The sequence below is a fragment of the Cyanistes caeruleus genome, chromosome 19, assembly GCF_971803275.1.
Source record: "Cyanistes caeruleus chromosome 19, bCyaCae1.hap1.1, whole genome shotgun sequence".
Lineage (NCBI taxonomy): Eukaryota > Metazoa > Chordata > Aves > Passeriformes > Paridae > Cyanistes > Cyanistes caeruleus.
The window spans coordinates 9,037,858-9,062,017 of NC_141719.1; the positions used below are offsets into that span (position 1 = coordinate 9,037,858).

Sequence of the window (24,160 nt, forward strand, 5' to 3'; positions counted from 1 at the left end):
ATCTGGAGGGCAGGTTTGGGGGCCAACCCCTAATTAAAACCTTTTGTATGAAGTTCCAAACCCTCCATTCCGTGCCTGGTTAATATTTAACAGCTGGGGCCGGAGATGGGAACACAACTGCGGCCGGGCTTTGGCTGCTGTGCCAGTTCTATTGCAATCAGGGATTGTTTAATTAGCCTGCAGAGCGAAAACAGGCCCGCAGATTATATATATATAATATATATGTATAATAATAATAATAATACAGAGAGCAGCCCAGTTTTCTCCGCAACATGAAAACTTTTAGCAAAGTTTTTAATGCCGGGGAGTAGCTGCTGCCCTGCAGGGCTGGGGAAAGGCTCGGGGGATGCGCGGGGGATGCGCGGGGGATGCGCGGGGCGGTGCAGGAAAAGGGGCGCCTGCGCCTTTAAGGCGGCGGAGCGGCGGCAGCGATCGCTTCCCTTTGATAAGGTCCTGGCAACTCTGTAGCCGCCGCGGGATGCCGCGAGAAGGGAGCAAAAAATAAATCCTACCCCCGCCAAAAAAATATAATAATTTAATTTTCCTCAGCAGCGCTGATCTGTGCACTCCTCCTCCCGCCCCCGCCCGCGCTGAAGCCGCCCCCGAGCACGACTCGCAGCGGGGATGCCCCCGGTGTGGGAGCACCGGGAGGAGCAGAGGGTGCTCCCCGGCTTCTCCTTCTCTCTCTTTTTAATTTTTAAAATTCTTTGGGGACTGTTTTCACCTCTTTTTATTTTTTTTTTATTTTTTTTTCCCCCCTTTTAGTGCGCTACCGCCCTTGCAGGACCGCTCGGCCGGGCTGCGCTTTGATGCTGCGGGGGGAGCCCGGGGCGGGGGGCGGAGGGAGGGGGGGGGGGCGGGACCTGCGCTTTTGTATTTAAAATAAATAAAATAAATAACCAGGGGAGGGAGGGAGAGGAGGGAGGCGCGGATCGCAGTGGGCTCCTTCCCTCGCAGCCCCCCCCCCTCCCTTTACCCCCCTCTTTCCCGATGCTCTCCGATGCGGTTGCACCGCCGGGGAGGAGAGGAGGAGGAGGAGGAGGAGGAAGGCGAGGAGGAGGAGGAGGAGGAAGGCCGGCGGGGGGAGCGGGTGCAGCCTGCGCGCTGCCGGCGGCGGGGAGCGGCGGGGCCGCGGGCGCGCAGCGAGCTCCGGCTCGGCGGTGAGTGGCAACTTCGGGGGGCGGCGGCCGCCGCTTCTTCTGCTCCACATACGGATTTTTATATTTTTTTTTTTTTCCCCTCCTAATTTCAGTTATTTTCTTAAATTTTTATATTTTTTTTTTTTTTTTCCCGATATCCTCGTGGAGGGGTGCCCGCGCTGCCGCCCTCCGCGGGCGCGGAGCCTCCGCGCTGCCCGTGCCCGCCGGGGCTCGGCTGGTGCTCGCGGCTCGGAGCCTCCAAGTCGCTCCGGACTTTTTTTCCCCCCCTTTCCTCCCCCTCCGACCTCCCTCCTCCCAGCCCGTCGCCATTTCTCGAGCAGGTTTTTATTATTATTATTATTATTATTATTATTATTATTATTATTATTATTATTATTATTATTATTATTATTATTTTGCACGGCGGGAAGCCCGGGGCTGGGGGTTGCCCACCTCCGACCCCCCCCTTCCCGTTTATTGCCCCTTTTTCGGAGCTGTCCTCGGCTCCAGGGGGGATGCGGGGGGCCCGGGATGCCCCGCAGCGCCCAGGTACGACCGCTTCGCCTTAACCCAGCCCCGGGGGTGCTTTTTTGGGAAGGAGGGGATCCCTGCTCCAGCCCGGTTCCCGCAGAGAAGCGCCCCAGAATGGCTTGTGGCGGAGGGGGGACACACGGGACGGGCGGGGGAGCGGGGCTGGGCTGCGGGGTAAATGGGAAGCAGATGGCGGGGCAGGGGCGCCCCGAGCTGCCCGGGGCTGCGGGGGGGCCGCGCTGACAGCCCCGCGCCGGCCCCGGCCCCGGCCCCGCTAGAAGTGCGCCGGGAGTTCAGCGGAGCGGATCTGATAGTCGCGATCGGGCTGGCGATAGAGCCGCGCTCCCTTGCCCTGCCTCCCTCCCTCCCTCCCTCTCTCTCTCTCTCTCTCCTTTTCTTTCTTCCTTTTTTTTTTTTTTTTTTTTTTTTTTTTTTTGACTGTGAGGAGTTGAAAAGCCTGTTTACTTTTTGCCTTTGATGTTGGGAGGATCTGGTTTTGATTAGATCAATACTCCTTTTTTCTTTCCCCCCCCCCTTTTTTTTTTTTCTTTTTTTTTTTTTTCCCTTCCCCTTTGCAGAGAGGAGGCTCCGAGGATCCCCTGCTGACTCCAGGCAGAGGCAGGCAGAGGCACAAGGCAGCTCCTGAAGCAACTGGGAGCCCCTCTCCCCAGCGAGCTCCGGAGCCATGAGCAGCGCCGTGGTCCTCGCCCACCTCCCAGACCCCAGCAGCAGCTTCAGGGAAGACGCCCCCCGACCCCCTGTCCCGGGGGAGGAAGGAGAAGCACCATGCCCGCAACTCGGCAGCTCGTTTCTCCCCAAAAGCCAAAGCTTCAAGGCCATGCCGGTGCCTCCTGCCCCGCGGCGGAATGAGAACGGGCTCGGGGAGCCGGAGGGCAGCGCGTCCCCAGACTCCCCTCTGGCCAGATGGACCAAATCCTTGCATTCCCTGCTGGGAGATCAAGATGGTGCCTATCTTTTTCGGACCTTTCTGGAAAGGGAAAAATGTGTGGATACCTTAGACTTCTGGTTTGCCTGCAATGGCTTCAGGCAGATGGACCTTAAGGATACCAAAACTTTACGAGTAGCCAAAGCTATTTACAAAAGGTACATCGAGAACAACAGCATCGTCTCCAAGCAGCTCAAACCTGCTACCAAGACCTACATAAGGGACAGCATCAAGAAGCAGCAGATAGATTCCATCATGTTTGATCAGGCACAGACTGAGATTCAGACTGTGATGGAGGAAAATGCTTACCAGATGTTTTTAACTTCTGATATATACCTCGAATATGTACGGAGTGGAGGAGAGAATCCTGCTTACATGAACACCAATGGACTGGGGAGCTTAAAAGTTGTCTGTGGCTATCTCCCGACCTTGAATGAAGAAGAGGAATGGAGCTGTGCAGACTTTAAAAACAAAATCTTGCCTTCAGTAGTTGGACTATCCAGCAAGACGTTGAGGGTTACAGCGAATGTCAGAGCCACGGAAACGATCGAGAACGGATACAGGTAAGGGAACCCCTGGAAATTGTGCTTTGTTTTAACTTTAAGGACTTTGAGAGTGCTTTTCAGAAGGTTGTTGGGGTGGGAATCGAGGGGAGGCAGGGTTTCCTGAAGGGCTGGCAGCGCAGCTGCTTCCCCACACCTCCAGACACTGGAATTTGTGGGGTGTTGTCTGAGTGTGGGGTTTTTCCTCCCCTCTACAGAGGAAAACAGGATCCTGTGCTCTGAAGACCCATTGGCTCTTTCAGTTCTTTTATAGATCAAAAACTTCATAGCAACTATGTCCTCCGGACATACGTTAATTATTGGTTCAACTTTCAAACCTATTAAGAGCAGTAGTGGAGTGGATCATAGAGACACATGAATAATGAAACCTACCAGTTCCCCAACTCCACCATCAACCGGTCTTTAACCATGTTGGTTATGTGGGAAGCAATTGTGCGGTCGTGGGAGAGGAAATGTGTGCAGTGACTGCATCAAACTCTGCAACTTGGGCAGAATCTGCTTTTATTTTGACTCTGTGTGTGTGTGTGTGATGTGCATCTTCCCCATGGCGCGGGGTGTTGGTGTCATGTCAGAGCCATCTAGGGTGGCTTTGAGCCAGTGCATACAGGAGGACACCTAAAATTGGAGTGTTTGAGGTGGTAGAGGCATTCCAGGTGTGGCATAATAGATCTTTGGAAGGTGCTTTGGTGTTGGCCGTGAGCTCAGGGCTGACCTCGTTAGGAGGTGGTTGTCTCCACAGGGATGTGGGCAGTGACAGGGTGTCCCTGTGCCCTGGTCCCGGGGTGCATCTGCAGTGCCAGACCCTTCTCTTTTGTTGGAAATTGTGGTACAGCGGTGTGAGGGTGAGGAAAGTAGAGCCCATCTCCAAGTGCAGGCGGGGGATGGGAAAGAGAGACTCTGATGAGCAAATGATGAGTTGTATAATCCTCTGAAAATGTATTCTTTCCTCTCCCCACCCTTGCCATAAATGTGGATTGTTGAATCAGGGCTGAGAGGAGAGGGCTCTGCTGCAGATGTGCGCTCTCCTCCGCCGGCCCGGCAGCCTGGGGGTTGGTATGGTGAGTGTTTGACATGTCGTTTACAGGAATTTTGAGAGTGTGTCTGTGATTCATGGACATCAAAGGGCATCAGGCTTCTCCCGGGGAGGCTTTGCTGGAGCGCTCCTCTGCTGCCCCCGGAGAGCTTCCAGCTGTGCCGGGGGATGCTGGCAGGGTCCCCCGTGCCCCGGAGGATGCTCCAGAGCCTCTCTGGGGCTCTCCCGGTGCCGGAGGCTGTGCTGCCGGCCCGGCGGGATGGAGGTGCTGGGAGTGGGACAGAAGGGATGCTCTCCATCCCGGCGTGGCTCCGGACCCCTCCTGCCGGGGGGCTGCGGGGGGGCAGCGCTGGCAGCTGCTCCGTGGAGGGCTTGGGCTTTGGGATCCTCATCTCGTGCCTGAGCGGTTCTGCCTGAGCATCTGCTGTTCTCCAGAACTTGGTTTGAACTGCTGCCCTTCGCTGGCTTTCCAGGAGGGGGATGTTTGATGCTTTTATCTCTGAGCCTTTGTTGGGATTCAGAGCTGGAAGGGCTTGGCTGTATGTTCTACCAGAGCTGCAGGCCGTGCTAAACCCACATGTGCCTTGTCCAGGAGAGCTCTTGCAGCACCGTGGCTGCTTGCCTGATTAGTGCTGGGCTTTTTTTTTTTCCTGTTCTTTTTTTTTCCCCCCCCCTCTTTTCTTTTCTTTTTTTGTCCAGGGATTAATGCAGCTTGCTCCTCACATGTCAGATCTACCCTCCTAGGACATTAGGTAGTGCGTTTTGCTTTGATCACCTTCTGTTGAATTTCCAGGAGCTTTTGCTCTCCATGGGGCCAAGAGATCTCAATGCAAAGAGAAGGGAGGTCAAGCTGAGATGCTGCTCAGTTCCTCCCGTTTGTGAAGCCACTTGTGCGTGCATGTGCTCGAAGCTGATGAGCATATGGATGGGTTATCTCTCATCACTCAGCGTTTAGGATCGCGGCTAGGATTGGAGCTGAAGCTCGCACAAACTCTTTCCTGGTGAGTGGCCAAACCACACCTCCCTCATGTGTGTGTTGGAATTAAGGAATTCCTGCTCAGTGTGCTCTGGTTTTGGAGGGCCGTGCAGGCTCCCGTGGGTTTCAATGTGATTATCCCGGCGAAAGGCGCGAGCCCCGGGCTGAGCCCACGGTGGGAGCGCAGCGATGTGGGGCCAGCCTGGTGTGTGCAGGGGAGAGCACCTGGGAACCCAAACCCACGGGAGACCCACGGGAGACCCACGGGAGACCCACGGGAGACCCATGGGAGACCCACGGGAGACCCACGGGAGACCCACGGGAGACCGCAGCAACCGGACAAGCTGAAAGACTTTGCTTGGCCCCAGCGCCGGTGATGGACAGGAACAGGAGAAGTCAAGTGAAAACACAGAGTTTGCACCTGGCTGGGGAGCAAACTGCTGGCTGTGTATTTGGAGCCCTAATACAGGGAATATTTTAAAATCAGGACCTCCCTTTTGTCCTCCCAGGCGACTCCCCTCCCCTCTGGGCTGTGGTGTGGTTAAAACTGGCCTCCCCACGCTGCTGTGTTGGACCTGGCCCCATGCTCCAGGAATTCCAGCTATTATTTATACGCGCTTCTAAATTTATCACGCACGACTTTGTGTACACAGCGAGCGCCTCTTCCTTTGCTGTGCCGCCGGGGCAACGTGGGCTTGTTCAGCCCAAGGTGGACTCATCTGCCTCCCATTAGGCTCCAACATCAGTGGGACTGGCCTTGCTGGGGGAAGGCTGGGGCTTGCAGATGGCCTTCTGCCGGCTCCCCGTGCTTCCTGGCCTTTGAAAGGACCCGCTGGTGCAGCTCCTTGTGTGTGAAGTTATTGGAACCAAGTTTGGCTTCAATTATTGAAGTAAATGATGCCATTGTAAAGCTATGCTGCAAGCACTGTTCTACAATTAGAGCATGGAAGCTGTGATTAACATAGTTGTGTTAAAATATACTTTTTTTCAGGTTTGTGCATGTGTGGCTTTTTTTGTCTTTTTTTTTTTTTTTATGTTTTCAAACCCATGGTTGCCCAGTGATGTTTGTCCCAGGAAAATACTTAATGAGATTCAGTGCTGCCTCCAACTGCTCCTTGTACAGTTTTTCTCTCTCCGTATAAGCCTGTGGTTTGACTTGCCCGAGTGCTTTTATTTCTAAAAGCAATCTAACAATAAAAAAACACCCCACACACACCCAAACTTCACTCTCATAACAGGGGATATGACCTGGAGCCCCCCTGAAATTTTCAGGGCATTATAATACCTCTGATATGGCCATTGCCTAACATAGCAGAGAGAGGGGGAGCGTTACATGCTGTGTGTCATCGCATCAAGATAAGAATAGGCCGAGAAACATCAGACATTCTCCTTGAAGCTCCAGAGCAACTGCTACCTGACAGCTGAAAACACTTTGCATGTTGAGTTTGGAGCTGGGCTGTGTTTGTGTGTGCAGCATCTGTGGCAGGAGACCACCGCTTTCCCTGGAATTTAAAACCCTCGCAGGCAACTTGATGCATCTGGCTGCAATTACTGGAGTAAGGTGGTCAAATTAAAAAGGGGGGAAAAGGCAAAAAAATTTAAAAAAATGTTAAATGTAGCAAAACAGCCCCCACTGGTTTTTGGAAAGGATGGGGAGATTTCTGTGGGGCACTGTTGGATGTGGGATGAGGACTTGAAATATATGTCAGCTTTAGGGGTTATTATTTTTTTTGTCCACGAGGTGTTGGTAGGTGAATGATGCTGCAGCGCTGCTGGGAAGATGAGTTAGTTCCGGCCACTTTCTCTAATTATATGTTTGGACACACCTCCCTCTCCCTGTGCCATACCCACACGGACCTGCTGCCTCCGCCCCCAGCTCAGCCTCTGCAGGAATCCTCCTGCCAGAGGAGCCAGATCCAGCCCCTGGCTGTGACAGGGGTGACAGACACCTCCCAGCAAGGTGCTGCTCCTGTCTGGGGAGCACCCACACCCCCGAGCCTCTCAGAGCATCCTGAGCCTTGTGGTCCTCAGATGCGCTCTCAGGAGCTGAGATGGTTTCAAATCAAGTTGTGGGAAGAGCTGCATCCCTTACACCTTGATCCAAAATCCCACCAGGGCTCTAGGAAGGGTCTCTGGAACTGCACATCCCTCTGACCTGGAGCAGAAGACTCCATGGTTTTTAGAGGGACTTTCTTGTAGTAGCAGCAGGATAACTTTGCTTTCACCCACATGTGGAATTAATTTATCTTTGAAGATTTAACTTCTTTCCTGTGGCATTCCTTACTATCTGATTTTTTTCCCTCCTTCTTCTTCCCAGATATATATATATATATTTTAACATCTTGATCTCCCCATCAGAAATGCCTTGGCCTCCTTGGAAAGGAATGCAGCTCTGGCTGGGCTGAATACCTGCCTGCAGCCAGCCCCACGCTGCTCATACCAGAGAGGCCCATCTTCCCCACCAGCCTTCCCCCTCCTTTTTTCAATTTTTCTTTTCTCCTTCCCCTTATTTTTTACAAACTTTAGCCTCGCTGAGGCTCCTGCTTTTGGTGCTGGGGGAGGAGGGATGGGGTGATGGGGGCACAGGGATGAGGATGGAGATTGAGAGAGGGGCGGTGGGCGGATGTTGCTGTCACTTGAGCCCAGCTGGTCCCTCCAGCCCCAGGGGGGCGGGAGATGGAAAGCCCATTAAAAAAAACCTGCCGAGCCTGCTGGCACATTCCTTAGGCCCCCAAGTCCTGGGTAAGTGGCCCTAATTATTAAAATCAGCAGTCCTTATCAGATGACAAGGCCTTTTGCTTTGATATACAAAGGCAGAAGCTTAACAACCCCATCTTGCCCTGGAAGAGGAACAAAATGTGCACCTTAACATGCGGCTTCCAAACCTCCCTGCATAATCCCCTTATCACCTGCCAGGATCTGTATATTGGTCCTGGCTGGGAAGTTGGAGTGCTGGAGGCAGCGGGCAGGGGGATGCCCTCAGGCCCCCCGTGCAGTGACCCTGCCATGGTGACCTGGCCCTGCTCCATCACAGCCCATGTCACTGCCCATGAATTCTTCACTGAACTGCTCCTGGCTGCTCAGCTCAAACATCCAGGCTGGGCTTTGGGTTGGCTTTTCTGGGTAACCCAGAGCTGTTGGGGTCAGTAGTTCATGTGCCCATTAATACAACGTGCTGTGCTGGCCTCTCCTCACGTCCCCCATCCATCCTTCTCCTCCCTGCCCAACTCTACGCAAAAAAAACCCATCAGGAGGTTATACTGAGAGCTGGGCCTTCTTGTTGTGTGTTTTTATAGTGCCAGGAAGGTGGCATCCGTCTTTGGGAGGCCAAGCCTGGGGCAGCAGATCTCAGCCCTGCCTTGTGTAGTTCCAGGAAGTTCTCCTGGTTCAGGCAACAAAGATACCAATAACTCGTGTTTCCAAGGGGATCACAACCCTTGTCTTCACAGTAGGACTAAGCATTGTTGGCTGGTTCCTCGTGACTTTCAGATGTGAACTTCTTGGACTTTTACCTGCTGGTGCCAACAGCAAAACTCCTGCTGACCTCAGCAGTGTAGCATCAAGCCTTAAGGACTTGAGCTTTTTGGGGTATCCAAGGATGCAGAGGCACTTCCTGGGACTTTCTAGAGCACTTTAGAAGATGCTCAAAGTCTTTCAAGTTGTGCTCTGGGTGTGTTTAGTCCGAGTGTCCTGGTTTGGGCAGTGTGCTGGCTGAGGTCTGAGCAGCGGGTGGTTGGTTGGTTCTGAAGAGGTTGGGCCATGATGAACGTGGTTCCCACGAGGATGGTGCTGCCACGAAGGCCAGGACTGTGTGGTAACTGGATTGCTGTTCTGTGCCAGGTCCTTCAAGAGGAACGACCCTGTTAACCCCTACCACGTGAACTCGGGCTATGTCTTCGCGCCGGCCACCAGCGCCAACGACAGCGAAATCTCCAGCGATGCCCTGACGGACGACTCCATGTCCATGACCGACAGCAGCGTGTGAGTACCTGGTGCTGGCCACAGTTTGGGGTGGGACACCTGTAAATCAGCCCCGTGGGGCATAGGGGAGGGATGGGCATCACCCTGCTTGACCCAAAGGGGGTGTGTGCCCCAGCCAGGGCACGGCAGCCTCTCTCTCCCTCTCTCGCGCCATCGCCGCAGGTATCGGATGCAGGGAAATAATGAATCCCTCTCTTGCCATTCTGCAACTGCAGCTGAGCAAACATGTTCTGCCCTGGCCCATGGTGCTGCCTGACTAACCCAAGGAGCGAATGAATCTCCCTGAGCCTTTGTCTTAAGGCCAGGCTTCCTTAAGTAGTTATCAGTCATCAAAGAGGAGATTACTTCCTGTAGGAAGTACTTTCTGTAATTAACGTTTGTCGTTAATGCCAGAATGTACAGTAATAGGGCCAGTGACCTGAAGGGGCAAATAGCTGCTCATCTAGTGTGGCTGGGGCAGTCTTCAAAGGGCCATTTGGATGGAGCTGCATGGATCAGGTGTGGGTGTTTCAGCAGCATACAGGCATGAGAAGATGCTGTGGCTGAGCCCAGGAATTGCAGGATCTGTGTTCTCCTGGCTGCTGAGGAGTGTGGGCTCCTCAGATGGACTGTCAGTTTGCTTTCCCCAGCAGGACAGAAATGGGGAATGTCCCCTCCCTTCTGTAGAGGGGACAGTCAGGCTCACTTGGTGCTCCTGAGGACCATTTTCTTCAGCTGAGCAAAAGGCAGATGTTGCTGTTTGTGTTTTGTGATTTTCACTTAAGTGCTCTAGAAGGGCCCACCTGCAAGCAGAGTGCTGCCTTGCTGGCTTTTCATCTTGAAACTTCTCCAGTGTCTGTGTCAGACATGTCCAGTGGTCCCTGTGTGCTCCTCAGAGAGATTTTAATGCCTGGTTTTTGAAATCAACATGCATGAAGATGCACAACGGAAAACAGGATTTACCAAAAATCCTCAATGCATAAACAAAAACCCTTTTTTTATTTTTTTTTTTTTTTTAAACACATGTGTGTTTTGAACCGATATTACGGAAAAAAATAGTTTGTTGTCCCAGCAGATTCCCTTATTGAACAATATTGGCATTAAATAAAAGAGCTGAATCATAGGGTGACTTCTTTATTTCTTCTTACTGGCTCTGGTTGTATGTGATCATGTGTCAACAGAGCATTCATTGGGTTAGTCATTTCTGGACCAGTGTAGGGTCACTTGGGATTCACAGGGCTAGGATTATACCCTCTCTTCACAGCAATGCCAATTGTAGGCCTTATACAGATGAGAGCACTGAGTGAGAAATAAAGTGCATGGTGGATGAAAGGCTTAACTGAATCGCTTTCAGCCCATTGTTAGTCCAGGGGAGCTTAGCGGGGATGAGAGGGCAGCAGCCCGCTTTGAAATTTGCTTGAACAAGTGAATAGGAGCTCCCCATAAAGCAGCGCCTGAAAGGAGCTGCCTGTTTTTTCCTGCCATAACAATGGCCCGCGCAGGCTGTGAGAGTTTGGGGAAGCTTGGCTGATTAAACTGCCCGCAGCTCCAGGCTGGGGAGCCCGGGGGTGGCACAGGGAGAGCTCGGGCCCCCGCGCCACGCTCCGGCCTTGGGGCTGCCAGCGGGCGCTGGGGCTGCCAGGGGTGAGCTGCTGCTGCTGGAGGCTGGCCTTGGAGTTCAGGCTGATGTAAAACTTGCTTTGCTGCTGCCAGCACCTCTGCAGAACAGCTGGCACCGGCTGAGCTGAGGTGTCGGGGGCACAGAGCTGAGCCCAGGTGCTCAGCCTGTCGGGTTCTGGCCCCTGGAACGGGGGGCCTCGTTCTGTTCCAGCAGTGCCAATGCAAATTAGGTCTTTTGGCTCGTATTGGTATCGACTGAAGAGGAAAAACTTGTTCTGGAAAAGTCTGTCAGACATAGCAGTAAAGTGAATTTGGAGTTTGTTGTTTTTTTTTAACAAATCTAAGTCTGAACTGCACTGGGATTAGGAGAAATCTCCAAATAAAGCATAATCTGCCTTCTTTATTTTATTCCAGAAGCCAGGGATCAGTCTGTCCCTATATATTTTGTAGTAGCCACAAAGCATCATGCAAATTTCTATTTCCATTTCTTGATTGGGGGGTGGGGGGGGGGGAGGAAAGGGGATTTTTTTTTTTTATTTGCTTATATCTTATTTATGGATTTACTTTGGACACAGGGGAATGCTGCTGAGCAAACTTCAAATATTACCTTATCTTACAAACCAGGCTTTTGATGTTGGCAAGATCAGAGGCTTGTTTCAGAGCCGTTGCCAAATGAAGATGGGAGTGAATGCATATGCGCATGAGTCTGATATTTCAAAGCAGCAGTAAAACTACATTCAGGTTAGGTCAGGCACATCTGAGTCAAAAGGCTAAGATAATTGGCTCAGCTTAAATGGCAGCTGACTGGGTAGAAGACTTCAAACTAGTGTTTCCCCCCAGAAACAGATTGGCTTAGCCCCAGCCTGGTTAGCTGAAATGTTTATAATTAAACTCTACTATTTAGTGCCTCAACTCTGCAGCTCTTCAGCCGGCAGCTTTTAGTAGCCAGGAAAGTGAGTGCAAATGTTGGCTGTTGGAGCAGGGGGAGAGGTGGCACCTGGAGAGCTGGGGTTAACCCTTGGCCTGCCCCAAAACCTCAGGCCAAGTTCAGCTCTTCCATTTCAAAGGTGAAATCCCCCCTGCCTGGGGGCTCTGCTGCTGCATCAGGGTTCCCCCTGCCCCCCGTATCTCTTGCAGGTGGCTCCAGCTCCATCCATCTGTCCCTCCTGCAGTCAGGGGTCACTCCTTGGTCACCCCTTCAACCCTGGCCTTGTCCCTTTCCCCCCTGTTTTCTAGGAAAGGGTTTAGACAGCACTCAGCGAAGTGGCTGCTAAGGTCCCTTCCCATTCCCCAGGCTGACTTTCCCTTCCCATCCCACAGAAATACCTCTGGGTTTTTTTAATTCTTTTTTTTTTTTTTTAATTCTGCATGTTGTTACAAGTTGCAGAACTCTTCTGAGGAGGCAGGGCTGTGGAAGCAGGGAGCTGGAGGTTTGATGTGGGGCTCTCTGCTGTAACCAGAGGGATTTTAGGGGGAAGGAGCAGTTCTTGTATCAACCTGAATGAGGGCAAATCATAAAAGTGAGGAACCTGTCCCAGGACTATCCCTTTGGGCAGAGATGATCCCTGTGGAGCTGGGAACTTGGGCATACCCCACAAGGAGATGTGTGCCACAGCAGAGGGGCTGGGGACAGCATCTCGTGCTTGCAGGGCTGGAGGGAGGTGGGGAATGCAGGAAGGCTGCAGGGCTCCCTGGTCCCTGTCCTTGTGGTGGACAAACAACCCCTCAGCTGCTTCCCTGCTCCTCCCCAGCTGGCCTCTTGTGCTCCATGGACAGAGGACACCTCCTTTTCCACGGAGTGTGTTAATGGGATTCATCCCATGGGTTCATTTTCACTTACCTTTGAAATGCCTGTTTTACTGGGCATTCCCTGTGCTGAAGGTCTTCCCTAAGAGACCCCTGCCTTGGGAAGCCCCAGTTAACAAACACATCTCTGAAGGTACAGGTGGTTTTGTCTTCACCTTAGATTTGCTTTTCCCCCATCCTCCCCCAAAACTAAGACATGTCATGTGCCCCACACCCCATTTCCCCACGGGTTTGTGGAGCAGAAATGCTTCAGGGAGCAGTGGGGATGTGCTTGGTGGCCACCAGTGGCTGTGTTGGCTGTTGTGTGCTGGGCTGCTCCTCCAGAAAGCTCCTGGAGCCCCGTGTTGTGCAGTGGGGACATGGGGACAATCAGCTCCTTTCATGTTCCATGTCACATGTGCTCCAAAACTGTGTCTAGAGGAGGTGCTCATCCTGTGGCATCAAGGGCCTCCCAGCATGCTCGTTTTTATTACAAAGACTTTCCCAAGTTTGTTAAGATGGGATTGTTCTGATCCTTCACTCCAGGCTTTGCAGCTTTGTCTTGCTCATTAATGGCAACTGAAGGCTTTAGCCAAGATCTTCACAAAGCTCTGCCATCGCCTGCTTCAAGCTTTGAGTGGTGGCATCTGATCATCCTCCCCCAGGGGAGGGACACAATGTCTCTGGTGTTCTGCTGTGTGCCCACCATCCCCATGGCCATGGGAGGGGACACTCAGGGACACTGTGCCACGCTGGCTCCTCTGGCAGCAGCGTGGGGCCAGCTCTGTCTGCTCCTCCTTGGGCTGGAGTTATTTTCTCCTCTCAGGAGATGAGTCAGGTGTGGGGGCAGGTGGATGAAAGGGACGGCAGCCGAGATCAAGGTTCTTCAGGCAGTCTGAGGGAAGTGGTGGAATTAGACATTCAGGATCTCCAGGCATGCTCTTCCTGCTGGCCCCACTGTCTGTGGAAGGCCCTTTCATCCTCACTGGGGTAATTCTTTGCGTGGCTGGGTGAAGATGCCTTGTGGTGCCTGGAGTGGGATGTGCAGGGGGCTGTTCCCACTGGAGAGCCTTCAGCTCCTGGCCTGGTCTCTCCTTGTGGCTTCCTGGCAGGAGCTGGGGTGGCTGTGGGCAGCAGTGTCCTGTGCAGAGAACAGGTCATGTTCACGCCTCGAGGTGTCCTGTACCGGCCAGCCTCAGGGCAGGGGAAACATCCTGGATCTTAAACAGGACTGGAGATGGGGAGCAGCCTCTGGATGGCCATCCAGCCTCAGCCTCCTCCTCATTTCCACTGTGCCAGCAGTTCATGGGGTGTTCCAGAGCTTGAGGAGGTCTGTGGTCCTGGAGAGGGTAATTGGATGGGGAAGAACTGAAAATTAAAGGTCAGAAGCAGAAAGGTGGTGTTGGAAGGGCCTTGGAAGTGAAGCTGATGGGATCTTTGGATGTCTGCCCATGTAGAGTTGCCTTCAGCTTTTGCTTAATTACTGCACATCCATGTGCATCCTTTGGTGACACAGGCTCTTCCCACACCGCCGGATATTTGAGGCTTCAGGTGACATCCAGAGGGCTCAGCACCTCTGGGAGCGAGGGCCTGCGGCTGCCTGGGTGGTTCCAGAGGGGATGGAGAAGTGTCTCAGAGCATGGGGACAGCCCCAGCTGACGGTGGCCTCTCTTCCATGTGCAGAGATGGGATCCCCCCGTACAGAATTGGGAGCAAGAAGCAGCTCCAGCGGGAAATGCACCGGAGCGTCAAGGCCAACGGTCAAGTTTCTCTACCTCATTTTCCGGTGAGTGCAGGAGGGAGCTGCAGGGTCTGGGTGGGCCGTGGGAAATGGGCTGGGCACAGGCATAGGTGGAGGGAAGGGAGCAGGGGAGGAGAGCATTTCCATCCCAGGGTGCTGCCAGGTGTTGGGCAGGAGCCACGTGCTCCCAGCATCGTTCCAAAACCCTGCTTGGGCACGGTCACGTCTGGGTCCTTCCTGAAACCAGCTGCTAATTAGGAGTTTTCAGGGGCACTGAATTTGTCCTGGTGGTTAAATCCCAATTGGAGATGTCCCAGTTGGGTCTAGTGGGAGCCTTGGCTCTGGCCACCACCCTGACACTCCCGCAGTGCCGAGCAGGGCTTGGCCTCGTGCTCATCGCTGTGAGAGCTGGGTGTCTGTCTGTGAGCTGGGGGCAAGCAGGATCTTCCAAAAGTGAGAATTGGCAGCAGATCCATGCCTGGCTTTGAGGGGATCCGATGCACGGTGCTGCCCTGCTCTTCAAAATTAACTCGCTGACTTGCTAATTCATTTGACTTGCAGCCTCTCGATTCCTGCAGTGAATAAACTGTTTACACAGACAAGTATAAACTTATCTTGTCTTGAGATTAATATGCTAAAATTCCTCTTTCTGCTGTCTTAAGCAGCAAGAAGTCATAGATGATATTTCTGGTGGAAGTTGGGGGGGTGGTTTATGCGGTTTTTCTTTTTGGTATTTTTTTTTTCCCCCTTCCTTCCTAAAGAAAGTTCTATAGCCTGAGCTTGTAAATTAGATTATTTTGTCCCAGGGCGTGCAAATCGACTTTCTCTGTAAGGCAGTGCTTTGATCAGGGACTGAATAGAGCCAGCTTGTGTAAGAGTGACAATTTCCAGCAGAGTGGCCTTTTTCTACCCTCACATCATTTCTGGAGCTAAGTGGTTGCCGGAGAGAGGCCCCACCTCATCTGGTGGGTAGTATGTGAAAGAGTTGGCAGTTCAGCTTTCTGCTTTCGGGTGGGGGGAAAAAAGAGGGAGAGTGGGGGCGAGGAGTGGGGTGTGTGGGGATGGCAGGAGGGAGGGCAGAGTCAAGTGGGTGGTTTCTTTTTCCTTTTTTTTTTTTTTTTTTCTCTTTTCCTCCCCTTTTCCTGCCATGTTTGCTTCTTTTGGCAGAAATTCGCGTTTTGCCTTTTTATATTCTGCACTTGATTTGGAGATGTTCCCTTTTTCCCTTGATAGATCTGCTTGAGGCAGCCAAGCTCAGCAGTGTAGCACCGCTAGCCTGCAGCAGCTTTCTTCATTTTCTGTACAAAGAGATGGAGGGGGGGGGGGAGAGATCTAGGACACTGTTGAGACAACACTACCTCAAAGGTGCCCAGTGTGTAGCCAGGAAATAAATTACCAGCACTTCTCTGATCTGCAACCGTTTGACTTCTTTTTTTTTTTTTTTTTTTTTTTTTCCCTCCTTTCCCTTTTTCTCCCCCATCTTATTTTTTTTAATTTCCAACTCCTTTCTGTTTATACTCACTTTATTCCTTTAGTTAAAGTCTCTCTCCCTCCCACCTCAGAGGTTTTTTGTTGGTTTTTTTGTTTTGTTTTGTTTTTTTTTTTGATGTTTGACAACAGTCTTTGAAGATTTTCTACTTCAGAGTAGCTACTGATGGGCTGGTTGTACTACAGAGAGAACAAGCGGGGTTCCTCAGAGTGCGACCAACTGCTCCTGCCGAAGGCAAACGCTGGTGGGGAGGATGTCACTCCATGAGGCCACAGCACTAGCTCATAAAAATCCAGAGCAGCCCATGCCTAGTTGCGGTCGTCTTTTCATCCAAACATGGAGACACAACAAGCGTAGCGGGGCCGGCGATGCCGCGGCGGCGAAGCGCCCGCGCCCCGCGCCGCCCGCTAAACATTGCCTTGTGCCTTCTGTCCCCGCTCCTTGTAGAGGACCCACCGGCTTCCCAAGGAGATGACCCCGGTGGAGCCAGCTGCCTTCGCCGCCGAGCTCATTTCCCGGCTGGAGAAGCTGAAGCAGGAGCAGGAGACCATGGACTGTCTGGAGGAGAGGCTGCAGCAGATCAAGGAGGTAGGATTAGCGTTCCCAGAGCTCCGCGTGCCACCCGGCCGGGGGGAAGGGGTCGTTCCCTGCCCACGGGGTGGCGGGGGGGACACCCCGGCGAGCGCCTCGCCAGCTCCCGGCCCCTTCCGTTCATTCCCTGCCATCCCTTGTCTGGCAGGACGAGGAGAAGGAGAGCGCCGAGCTCCCCGCCGGCCTGCAGAGCGCTCGGGACACGGCCAACCCCCAGCACCCCCAGCACCCGCTGTCGCTCCTGCCCTCGGGCAGCTACGAGGAGGATCCCCAGGCCATCCTGGACGAGCACCTCTCTCGGGTGCTGAAGACCCCCGGCTGCCAATCGCCCGGCGTGGGCCGGCACAGCCCCCGCGCCCGCTCGCCCGACCGCCTGCCCACGGGCAAGCTGCCGCCCGGCACGGCCTCGCTGGCCGCCTGCGCCCTGCTGGGCAAGGGCTTCGTCACCAAGCAGACCACCAAGCACGTCCACCACCACTACATCCACCACCACACCGTGCCCAAGACCAAGGAGCAGATCGAGGCCGAGGCGGCGCAGCGGGTGCAGTGCTGCTGCCCGGCAGGCGGCGACTACTACTGCTACCCCAAGTGCAAGGGCCACCCCAAAAACACTGACCCCCCTCTCTCTCCGCTGGAGCCCTTCGGGTAAGTGCCAGCATCACCCACCCCAAACCATCAGCCATCATCCCTCTGCGGTGGGGCTGGTGGGGACGGGGGCTGACCGTGGGCTCGTGTCCCTTGTTGCCACCAGCAGGACGGGGACGCTGCTGAAGAGGCCGGGCCGAGGAGCGGACAGCGCGGCCCCGGTGGCCGGGGACGGGGGGCTGCCCGGCCCCGGTGGGGTGCAGCTCCCGGGGGGAGAAGCGGATCGGGCGCAGAACGTCTGGCAGTGGATGCTGGAGAGCGAGAGACAAAATAAGCACAAGACCCATAGGTAAATACGCAGCTGTCTACAGCAATATCGCTCCCGGTAAATATTTATATATTACATGGGCTGTCTATTTTTACAATCGCTAAAAACAAATGAGACTCTTTGCTCCTCCGGTTTAATATAAAAGCTGTTCCGCAGAACCAGAAAAACCACAAAAATGTCATGTTTTTGGCAATAAACCTCCTTTCATGTTATGACAGACTTTTGAGAGGGAGCGAGCAGAATAGGAGCTGCTATTAAAGTCATATTTTCCAGCTTTTCTAACCCGACTTCTTCCCTTCCCCAAGCACACAAAGCACAAAGAAGGCCTACGGCTCCGACTGCGCCAAGGGGGCCCCCGGCCGCCACCACCCGTGGGGGACAGGCAGCCACCCCCGCGGGGCACAGCCCGCGCACCCCTTCGTGCAGGACCCCGCCATGCCCCCGCTGACACCACCCAACACCCTGGCACAGCTGGAGGAAGCGTGTCGCCGCCTGGCCGAGGTCTCCAAGCCGCAGAAGCCACGGTAACGTCCCGCCAAGGGGACCAACGGGGCTGGGGGAGGTTTGCTGGGGGTGGACGTGGATGTGTCCTGCCCGTCCAGGCAGGGGGACAGCCATGGGGACGTGTGACAGCCTCCCTGTCCCAGCCCCGCCATGCTCCGGCACAAACAGTCGGAATCCAAGGCTATTACTTCCACTCTTTTGATGGCTGTAATTTGCCTGCTTTTCCTCTGGGACAGGCTCCAGCTACGTAGCAAGTGGGGAATTGGACTGGTTATCGTTCATTTGGGTATGGAAGGATAAATTAGCCCACAGCATTCTTAATTCTTCCTTTGATTGTTTACAACATGTGAGGCTTGATGCAAAGAGCGAACTTAATGACCCACAGGAGACATCAATTAAGACGAATTGTATTTCAACAATATTTTTCTTAAAGTTGTTCTTTCTCTTTTTTTTTATTTTTTTTTTTTTTCCCCCTCCTCTCCTTCTTCCCCACTTGCTTTCCCCCTCCCCACTTCAGATGTTCAACCTCAAATCAGCAGAGGGACCGAAACCACTCCGCTGCCATTCAGGGGGGAAGCTCCCCTTTCTGCAATGCAAGTCTAACGACAGAAGAGTGAGTATTGCACATGCAGAAAAGGATTGGGAAATAAATATATATATATATATATATCTCATAATTATATTTTCATTAAATGGATTGCACTTTGAAAGGAGAGGAAATTCTTATATCTGAAATTTCATCTTTCAAACATCCTTCTTAAAGAAAGAACAAAACATTTTCAAATCTTGTCTCTGGCTCTTTTTAACTTGCATTCCTGTAAAGTGGACAAAGATTGGATTAGTCTAATTACAGGATGGTTCTTTTAACAAGAAATCTGCTACAGAGAGGTCTAAAATGGCCTAAATAATTAAAGTTTTCTTTCTTACCCTCTTCATCTTAAGCAATGAGTAATGTTTGAAGTCCAGACTGAGCCACCTGACTAGAGCCTTTCATTTTTAATTGGTTGACCTTAAGTCCACCAGCTGTCTTTGCTAGCAGCTTTTTTTCTGAAACCACTCTACAAAGACTTAGAACAAATTAGGAAGACTAAATTACTGCGGACTAACACTTTGTGACCTTTTGACATGCCAAGTGTACATTGCCTCAGAAGCAGTTGTAGATTTGGCTGCATGGTATTCACTAGAGTGTTGCCATTTTGCTGGGTAATATTGTTTTAATTATTCTTTAAGAAGCGTTGCTTGGGTGCAAATGGACAGAATCCAGTTAATTTTATCCTCACTGGGAAAAACAAGGTTACCTGGGTGCTTGAGGTGAAGCATCTGGCAGAGGGTTTTGCTTTGGGGCCTGGTGGTTGCAGGGTTTGGGGATGAGGAGGAAGCTTTTAAAATCCTGGGGGTGCAGTCCTGGGGTTTGCTGGGGAGGGTGAGCCCATCCCTCAGCTCCCCTCTGCCATGATCCCAAGGGGAGGTGGCTTCAAGCTGAAGGAGGGTGGATTTAGGTTGGATATTAGGAAGGAATTGTTCCCTGTGAGGGTGGGCACAGGGTGCCCAGAGCAGCTGTGGCTGCCCCTGGATCCCTGGAAGTGCCCAAGGCCAGGCTGGACAGGGCTTGGAGCAGCCTGGGACAGTGGAAGGTGTCCCTGCCGTGGCAGAGGGTTGAAACTGGGTGATCTTTAAGGTCCCTTCCAACCCCAACCATTCCATGATTCCCACTGTAGAAATCCAGCAAAAGGCCGTGCAAACACATCCCAATAAATTCCCAGGCAGCACAGGAATATCTGATTTTCAGGTCACACCCAGGATATTTCTGACAGCATTCACCAGCTCCACTGCTGGTTGGAGTGAGGTGAAACAGCCTGTTCTCAGATGGAAAAATAGAGGGTTTTGTGTGTGCTTTCTGTTTTGCAGTCACAAAGAGCCAAAGAAACTGCCAGTTGTTCACACCTCTCAGTCTGGTGAGCTGGTTGTCACCTATTTTTTTTGCGGAGAAGAAATTCCCTACAGGAGGATGTTAAAGGCCCAGAGCCTGACACTTGGGCACTTTAAAGAACAGCTGAGCAAAAAGGGAAATTACAGGTAAGAATGTGTGATTTGGTTGTTCCTTAGTGTGTTACAGCAAGTCAAAAGAATTAGCAGATATTTTGCAGAGCTGCTGCAGTGACACTTTGGATTTTCAGAGGCTGTGGATCTTCTTAGTCTCTCCCACTCAAAGCAGGAGCAACATGGAGATGGAGAGAGGTGCCTTGGCTGCAGGGCCACCCCTCCCTTCCTCCCCAACCTTTTCCCAGTTGCATTAGGAGCTGTGCTCCAGCCCTTGTCCAAAGGGCTTCGATAGTCTGGGATGGCTTTGTGGCAAAGGCCTGGAGCAGTGGGGTTCAGATTCCAAACTGGGGTCAGTGTTCACCTGGGTGCTGGCCTCCTGCTTTGCCTGCTGTTTAATAATTTAATTTTTGATTATTCCTTTGCAATAGTGTGGCCATAAGTGGGGTCAGTGAGGGGCTGGGATGGTGCTGCTGAGGGGCATGGAGATGGAGCTCACTCCCTTTTCATTAGAAGGGAAAAAAAACCTCTGCCCTGCAGGGAGAGCTCCACCAACAATACCCAATTCCTCCTCAGAAACTCCAACAAACCCTGCTGGTCTGGTTTCTAGCTCCCATCTCCCAGTTTAACCAGTTTGCTGCTGCCTCTGCTCAGCTGTGGCAGTACCTTCACCTTGGCTCTTTTTGGCTGCCCTTTCCCAGTGGATCTGGGCACTCTTGGGATTCTCTGTTGGCCGCTGCTCCTGCAGGGTGAGCAGGAGAGGGACATTCCAGCTGGTGTTTTTAACCTGCAAATGGTCATTTTGGGTTTGGTACAAGGAATTCCAGCTCCCTGCCCCATCACTGGCCTCTCTCAATGTGTGGAAAGCCCAGGCCAGGGCTAGGTGGCCCTGGGCACTCTCAGGCTGGGGGATGCCAAGCTGGGATCTCTCCATGGCTCTTGCACAGTGGGGCTGAAATATTCCAGTTCCTCTCCAAACCATCTTTGGAGCCCACCCAGCTGCCATTGGATGGCACCAACCTGCAAGTGCACCCAACCTGGACACCCTGCAGGGTAGTCCCTGGGCTTCTGGCACCCTTGTGCCATTTTCCAGCCCCTAAAGCCTGTCCCACGGTGCTCCTCATTTGCAGGCAGAGCCTCACCACTGCTCTGCCACTGCTCAGTGGCTGTGTAGTTCCATCCTCCCCCAAAAAAACCCAACTTTTTTTAATGTTTGTTGGTTTTCTGTGACATTTTTCATGTGATGCCCAAGTGCAGGACTAGGCTTCTAAAACCTCTGTGGCCCAAAAGCCCCTCCAGGTGCAATTATTTGTGCCTTGTCGGACTGTAATTACTTTAGAAAATGTTTTTAAGTGACTGACAAGGATGAAACAACGTTTTGCTTAGATCTCACCCCTTTACACCTGGGTAAAGACAATACAGAAATTTATAAAAGGAACTTGGGTACGTGCCCAGTATTTTATCTTGCACAGACACAAGGTGAAACTAATTACACAAATGTGTGTACCTCCAGGGAATCATTTTGATCTAAGCTTTGACTTTTGGCTGGACTTTGAGTGAAACTGCGGGTGACCTTCAGGGGAGAGGTCCGCAGTGCCCGGAGTAGCGTGTGTGTTACGGGCAGGCACTAACTAGGCTGCTTTGGTCACATCTGGCATTGATTTCTTTTTAAGGCACATTTAATAAGCATGTCTTTGAAGCCCTTGCCTTTCATTTAATGCACAAAGACATGCAGAAATGCTCCACTCTCCAAATTCTTTATTGATTGGATCAGTTTGCGAGGCGGGTACCTCGGGCTCCCGCGATGCCAGAGCCCCGCCGGGGAAGCGCTGCCTTGGCTTCCCCACAACCCCCAATCCCCCCCAAAAAAAAATTAAAAAAAGAGAATTAAGCAGTGATTTAATACTGATGGCGTTAACAAAAAACAAACATACATGCACAGAAAAAAGTGGGTGGTGTCGGGTAATCTGGGGATGGCAGCGGTTCAGAACGGAGCTGCAAGGCCAGGCCCGTGTGCCTCGATTGGTGCCAGATGTCCCAAAAAATAAAATTTAAAAAAAAAAAAAGAAAAAAAAAAAATGGAGCAAAGCTTGCCACATAAAATATGTTTCAATGGAAAGCCCATTGCTGAGCAAATAAGAGCAGAGTGACTTGTTTAAAGATGTTGTGCGGATGGATTTTTTTTTTTTTCCCTTTTGCTTTGCCTCCTCCTTTTCTTATTTTTCCTCGTTTCTCTGTGAAATAAGGTTGTAATTATGTAAAAGGTCATAGCATGTTTTCTCAAATAAAAATTTTGTAAACACAGCCAGGGCTTCAGCTTGGGGAGGAAGTTCTTGGGAAGAGCGGCTGTTATCTGGACAGGGGAGAGGGAAGGGAAAGTTCTTTGTAATTCATTCAAACTTTCCTTGGGTTTCTTGGATTTATTTCAAGGCTGCTGTCCTGGGGAATTGTGGCCTTGACCTGCAGCATGGAAGTTGGTGGGAGCTGGGCCATTGACTTCCCTGAGTGCAGGCTCTGAAGGACTCAAATAATATGTTTTTCCTCACTGAGCCATTAAAGATGCAACATGTGTCAATTCATGGAATTGGAATTGGCTTGGAATGACTTCACAAAAATACATCCTAACTGTACCTGGGCTAATCAGAGGTGGTTTCACGTCTTTGACTGAAATGAGGGCATCTTTTATCCCCCTACCAAAATAATTTTGATGTCCCTGAAAATAAAGAGATTTGCAGGGCGATCTGGTTATTTCAGAAGTGCCTCATAAAACAAGTCACTAAATAAAAATGTCAGATTCCAAGGCTCTGCTGTGGCTCTTCCAGTTTTAGCAGTAAAAGTGAGCTTCATCTGATGTCCTTTGCCATCCTAAAGAAAATCATAATTACAAACCCCTTTCTCCCTGACAAACATCTGCCAACCCAAGTTGACTGCAAACTACAGGGGAGGGGTTAATTTTTTTTTTTAAAAATATATGTATTTTTTTATAGATACATACATGTTTTTCTTTGTAATCCATCTGCTGGAATATTTTCCATCCCTGGCAATCAGATGGCAAAGGCCTTTTCCAAGGGAAAGCAGGCATCTCCAAGGAGGTGTTGGGCGGCAGACGGACAGACTCCCTAAATGCTACCCCTCTGAATGGAAGCCCTTCATTTGTGCATATGCAATTAAGCAGCCTTAGAAGGAAGAAAGCTCCAAACGGGATAAAAGGAACCTTTAATCAAGAAGCTGAACGGTCTAATTCAGGATAATAGAGGGGTCCTTACTGTTTGACACAGGAGGGGTGGGGGTGCTTTTTGTCTCTGCGAGCGTTGGCTTCATGATCTAACGACCCGGAGCAAAAGAGCAGGAATGCAGGACACTGCTACTTGACCTCCCCGTGTCACGGCCCAGGGGCTGGACCAGACTCTCTCAGAATGCTCCTGAGCCTCGGGAAGCCAGGCAGGAGTTTGTGTCCCTTAGCTTGGAGCCGGGAGTGGGGCTGTTCCAAGTCCGGGATGTTTTTTCCAGCGGGAACACCGCAGAGTTTCAGCTCCTGCGTTGAAGGAAACTGGGATGGTTTGCTTTTCATCCATCCTTTTAATAACAGTTGCTAATTTTAATGTTGGGCTTCAGCTTTGAAACAAGAAAACACATGAAAGAAAGAAGGTGGGGAGAGAGGGGAACCTTAAGAATGCTTGGCTTTGAAATCCTATTTATTTATTTTTAAATGAGATATTTGACCAGAAATCACCGCGCTTTCTAATTTTCTTTATGGCTGGGGATACCCACTGCCAGAGTGTGTAATCTACTCACTGGACAGGCTGTTGTCACCCCTGAGGAGCATTCACAGCCCTGCTCCTTCCATCCCACCACATCCCTGGGCATGCTTTCAAGTCACCAGACCCGAGCACCCTTGAGGTGTTCCTGGAGGAACATCCTCAGGAGGGAGAAGTTGGAAATGTTTGTGGTTATAAAAGAACCGGCAAAGCATCCTTCGCCTTTTTACCTTTGATTTATATATATATATATTTATTTTTTTTAAAAAAACCCCTGTGTTTTAATTCCCTCTGCCACAGATACTACTTCAAAAAGGCCAGCGACGAGTTCGACTGCGGCGCGGTGTTCGAGGAGGTTTGGGAGGACGAAACCATCCTGCCCATGTACGAAGGAAGGATCCTCGGGAAGGTGGAAAGGATCGATTGATGGCATCTGTGCTTCTCAAGAAAACCTAGGAAAGTCTTTGGACACACAACAGTAGTGATGACAAGGGAAGAGGAAATAAATAAAAAAAAAAAAACCAACACTCTGAAGGAAAAGTTTTGAACCAATGAAGAAAAAAAAAAAAGT

The 24,160-nt window shown here is 51.6% G+C and overlaps 1 protein-coding gene across 3 annotated transcripts; it reads left to right on the plus strand.

Moving 5' to 3' along the window:
• The first annotated feature begins 1,075 nt into the window (after window positions 1–1,075).
• AXIN2 (axin 2) lies at window positions 1,076–24,160 on the plus strand. Of its 3 annotated transcripts, none has more exons than XM_086857596.1 (11): window positions 1,076–1,160; window positions 2,249–3,179; window positions 9,029–9,169; window positions 14,237–14,339; window positions 16,231–16,371; window positions 16,523–17,019; window positions 17,129–17,308; window positions 17,593–17,811; window positions 18,309–18,404; window positions 19,700–19,867; window positions 23,890–24,160. In XM_086857596.1, exons 2-11 carry the CDS (start codon window positions 2,356–2,358, stop codon window positions 24,014–24,016), a joined length of 2,496 nt encoding a protein of 831 aa, XP_086713722.1. In that variant the 5' UTR covers window positions 1,076–1,160; window positions 2,249–2,355; the 3' UTR covers window positions 24,017–24,160. The 3 variants fall into 3 exon arrangements, with proteins under 3 accessions (XP_086713722.1, XP_086713719.1, XP_086713721.1); XM_086857593.1 differs by having other exon boundaries at window positions 17,126–17,308; window positions 23,890–24,151; XM_086857595.1 differs by having other exon boundaries at window positions 1,100–1,480; window positions 17,126–17,308; window positions 23,890–24,151.

What these genes read in the sequence shown, in the direction of transcription:
- AXIN2 (XM_086857593.1), top strand. Translation starts at nt 2,356, where the DNA reads ATGAGCAGCGCCGTGGTCCTCGCCCACCTCCCAGACCCCAGCAGCAGC. An exon ending in GGCTGCAGCAGATCAAGGAG is followed by an intron (nt 16,372 to 16,522) that starts GTAGGATTAGCG and finishes CTTGTCTGGCAG; the next exon opens with GACGAGGAGAAGGAGAGCGC. An exon ending in TCTCCGCTGGAGCCCTTCGG is followed by an intron (nt 17,020 to 17,125) that starts GTAAGTGCCAGC and finishes TGTTGCCACCAG; the next exon opens with CAGGACGGGGACGCTGCTGA.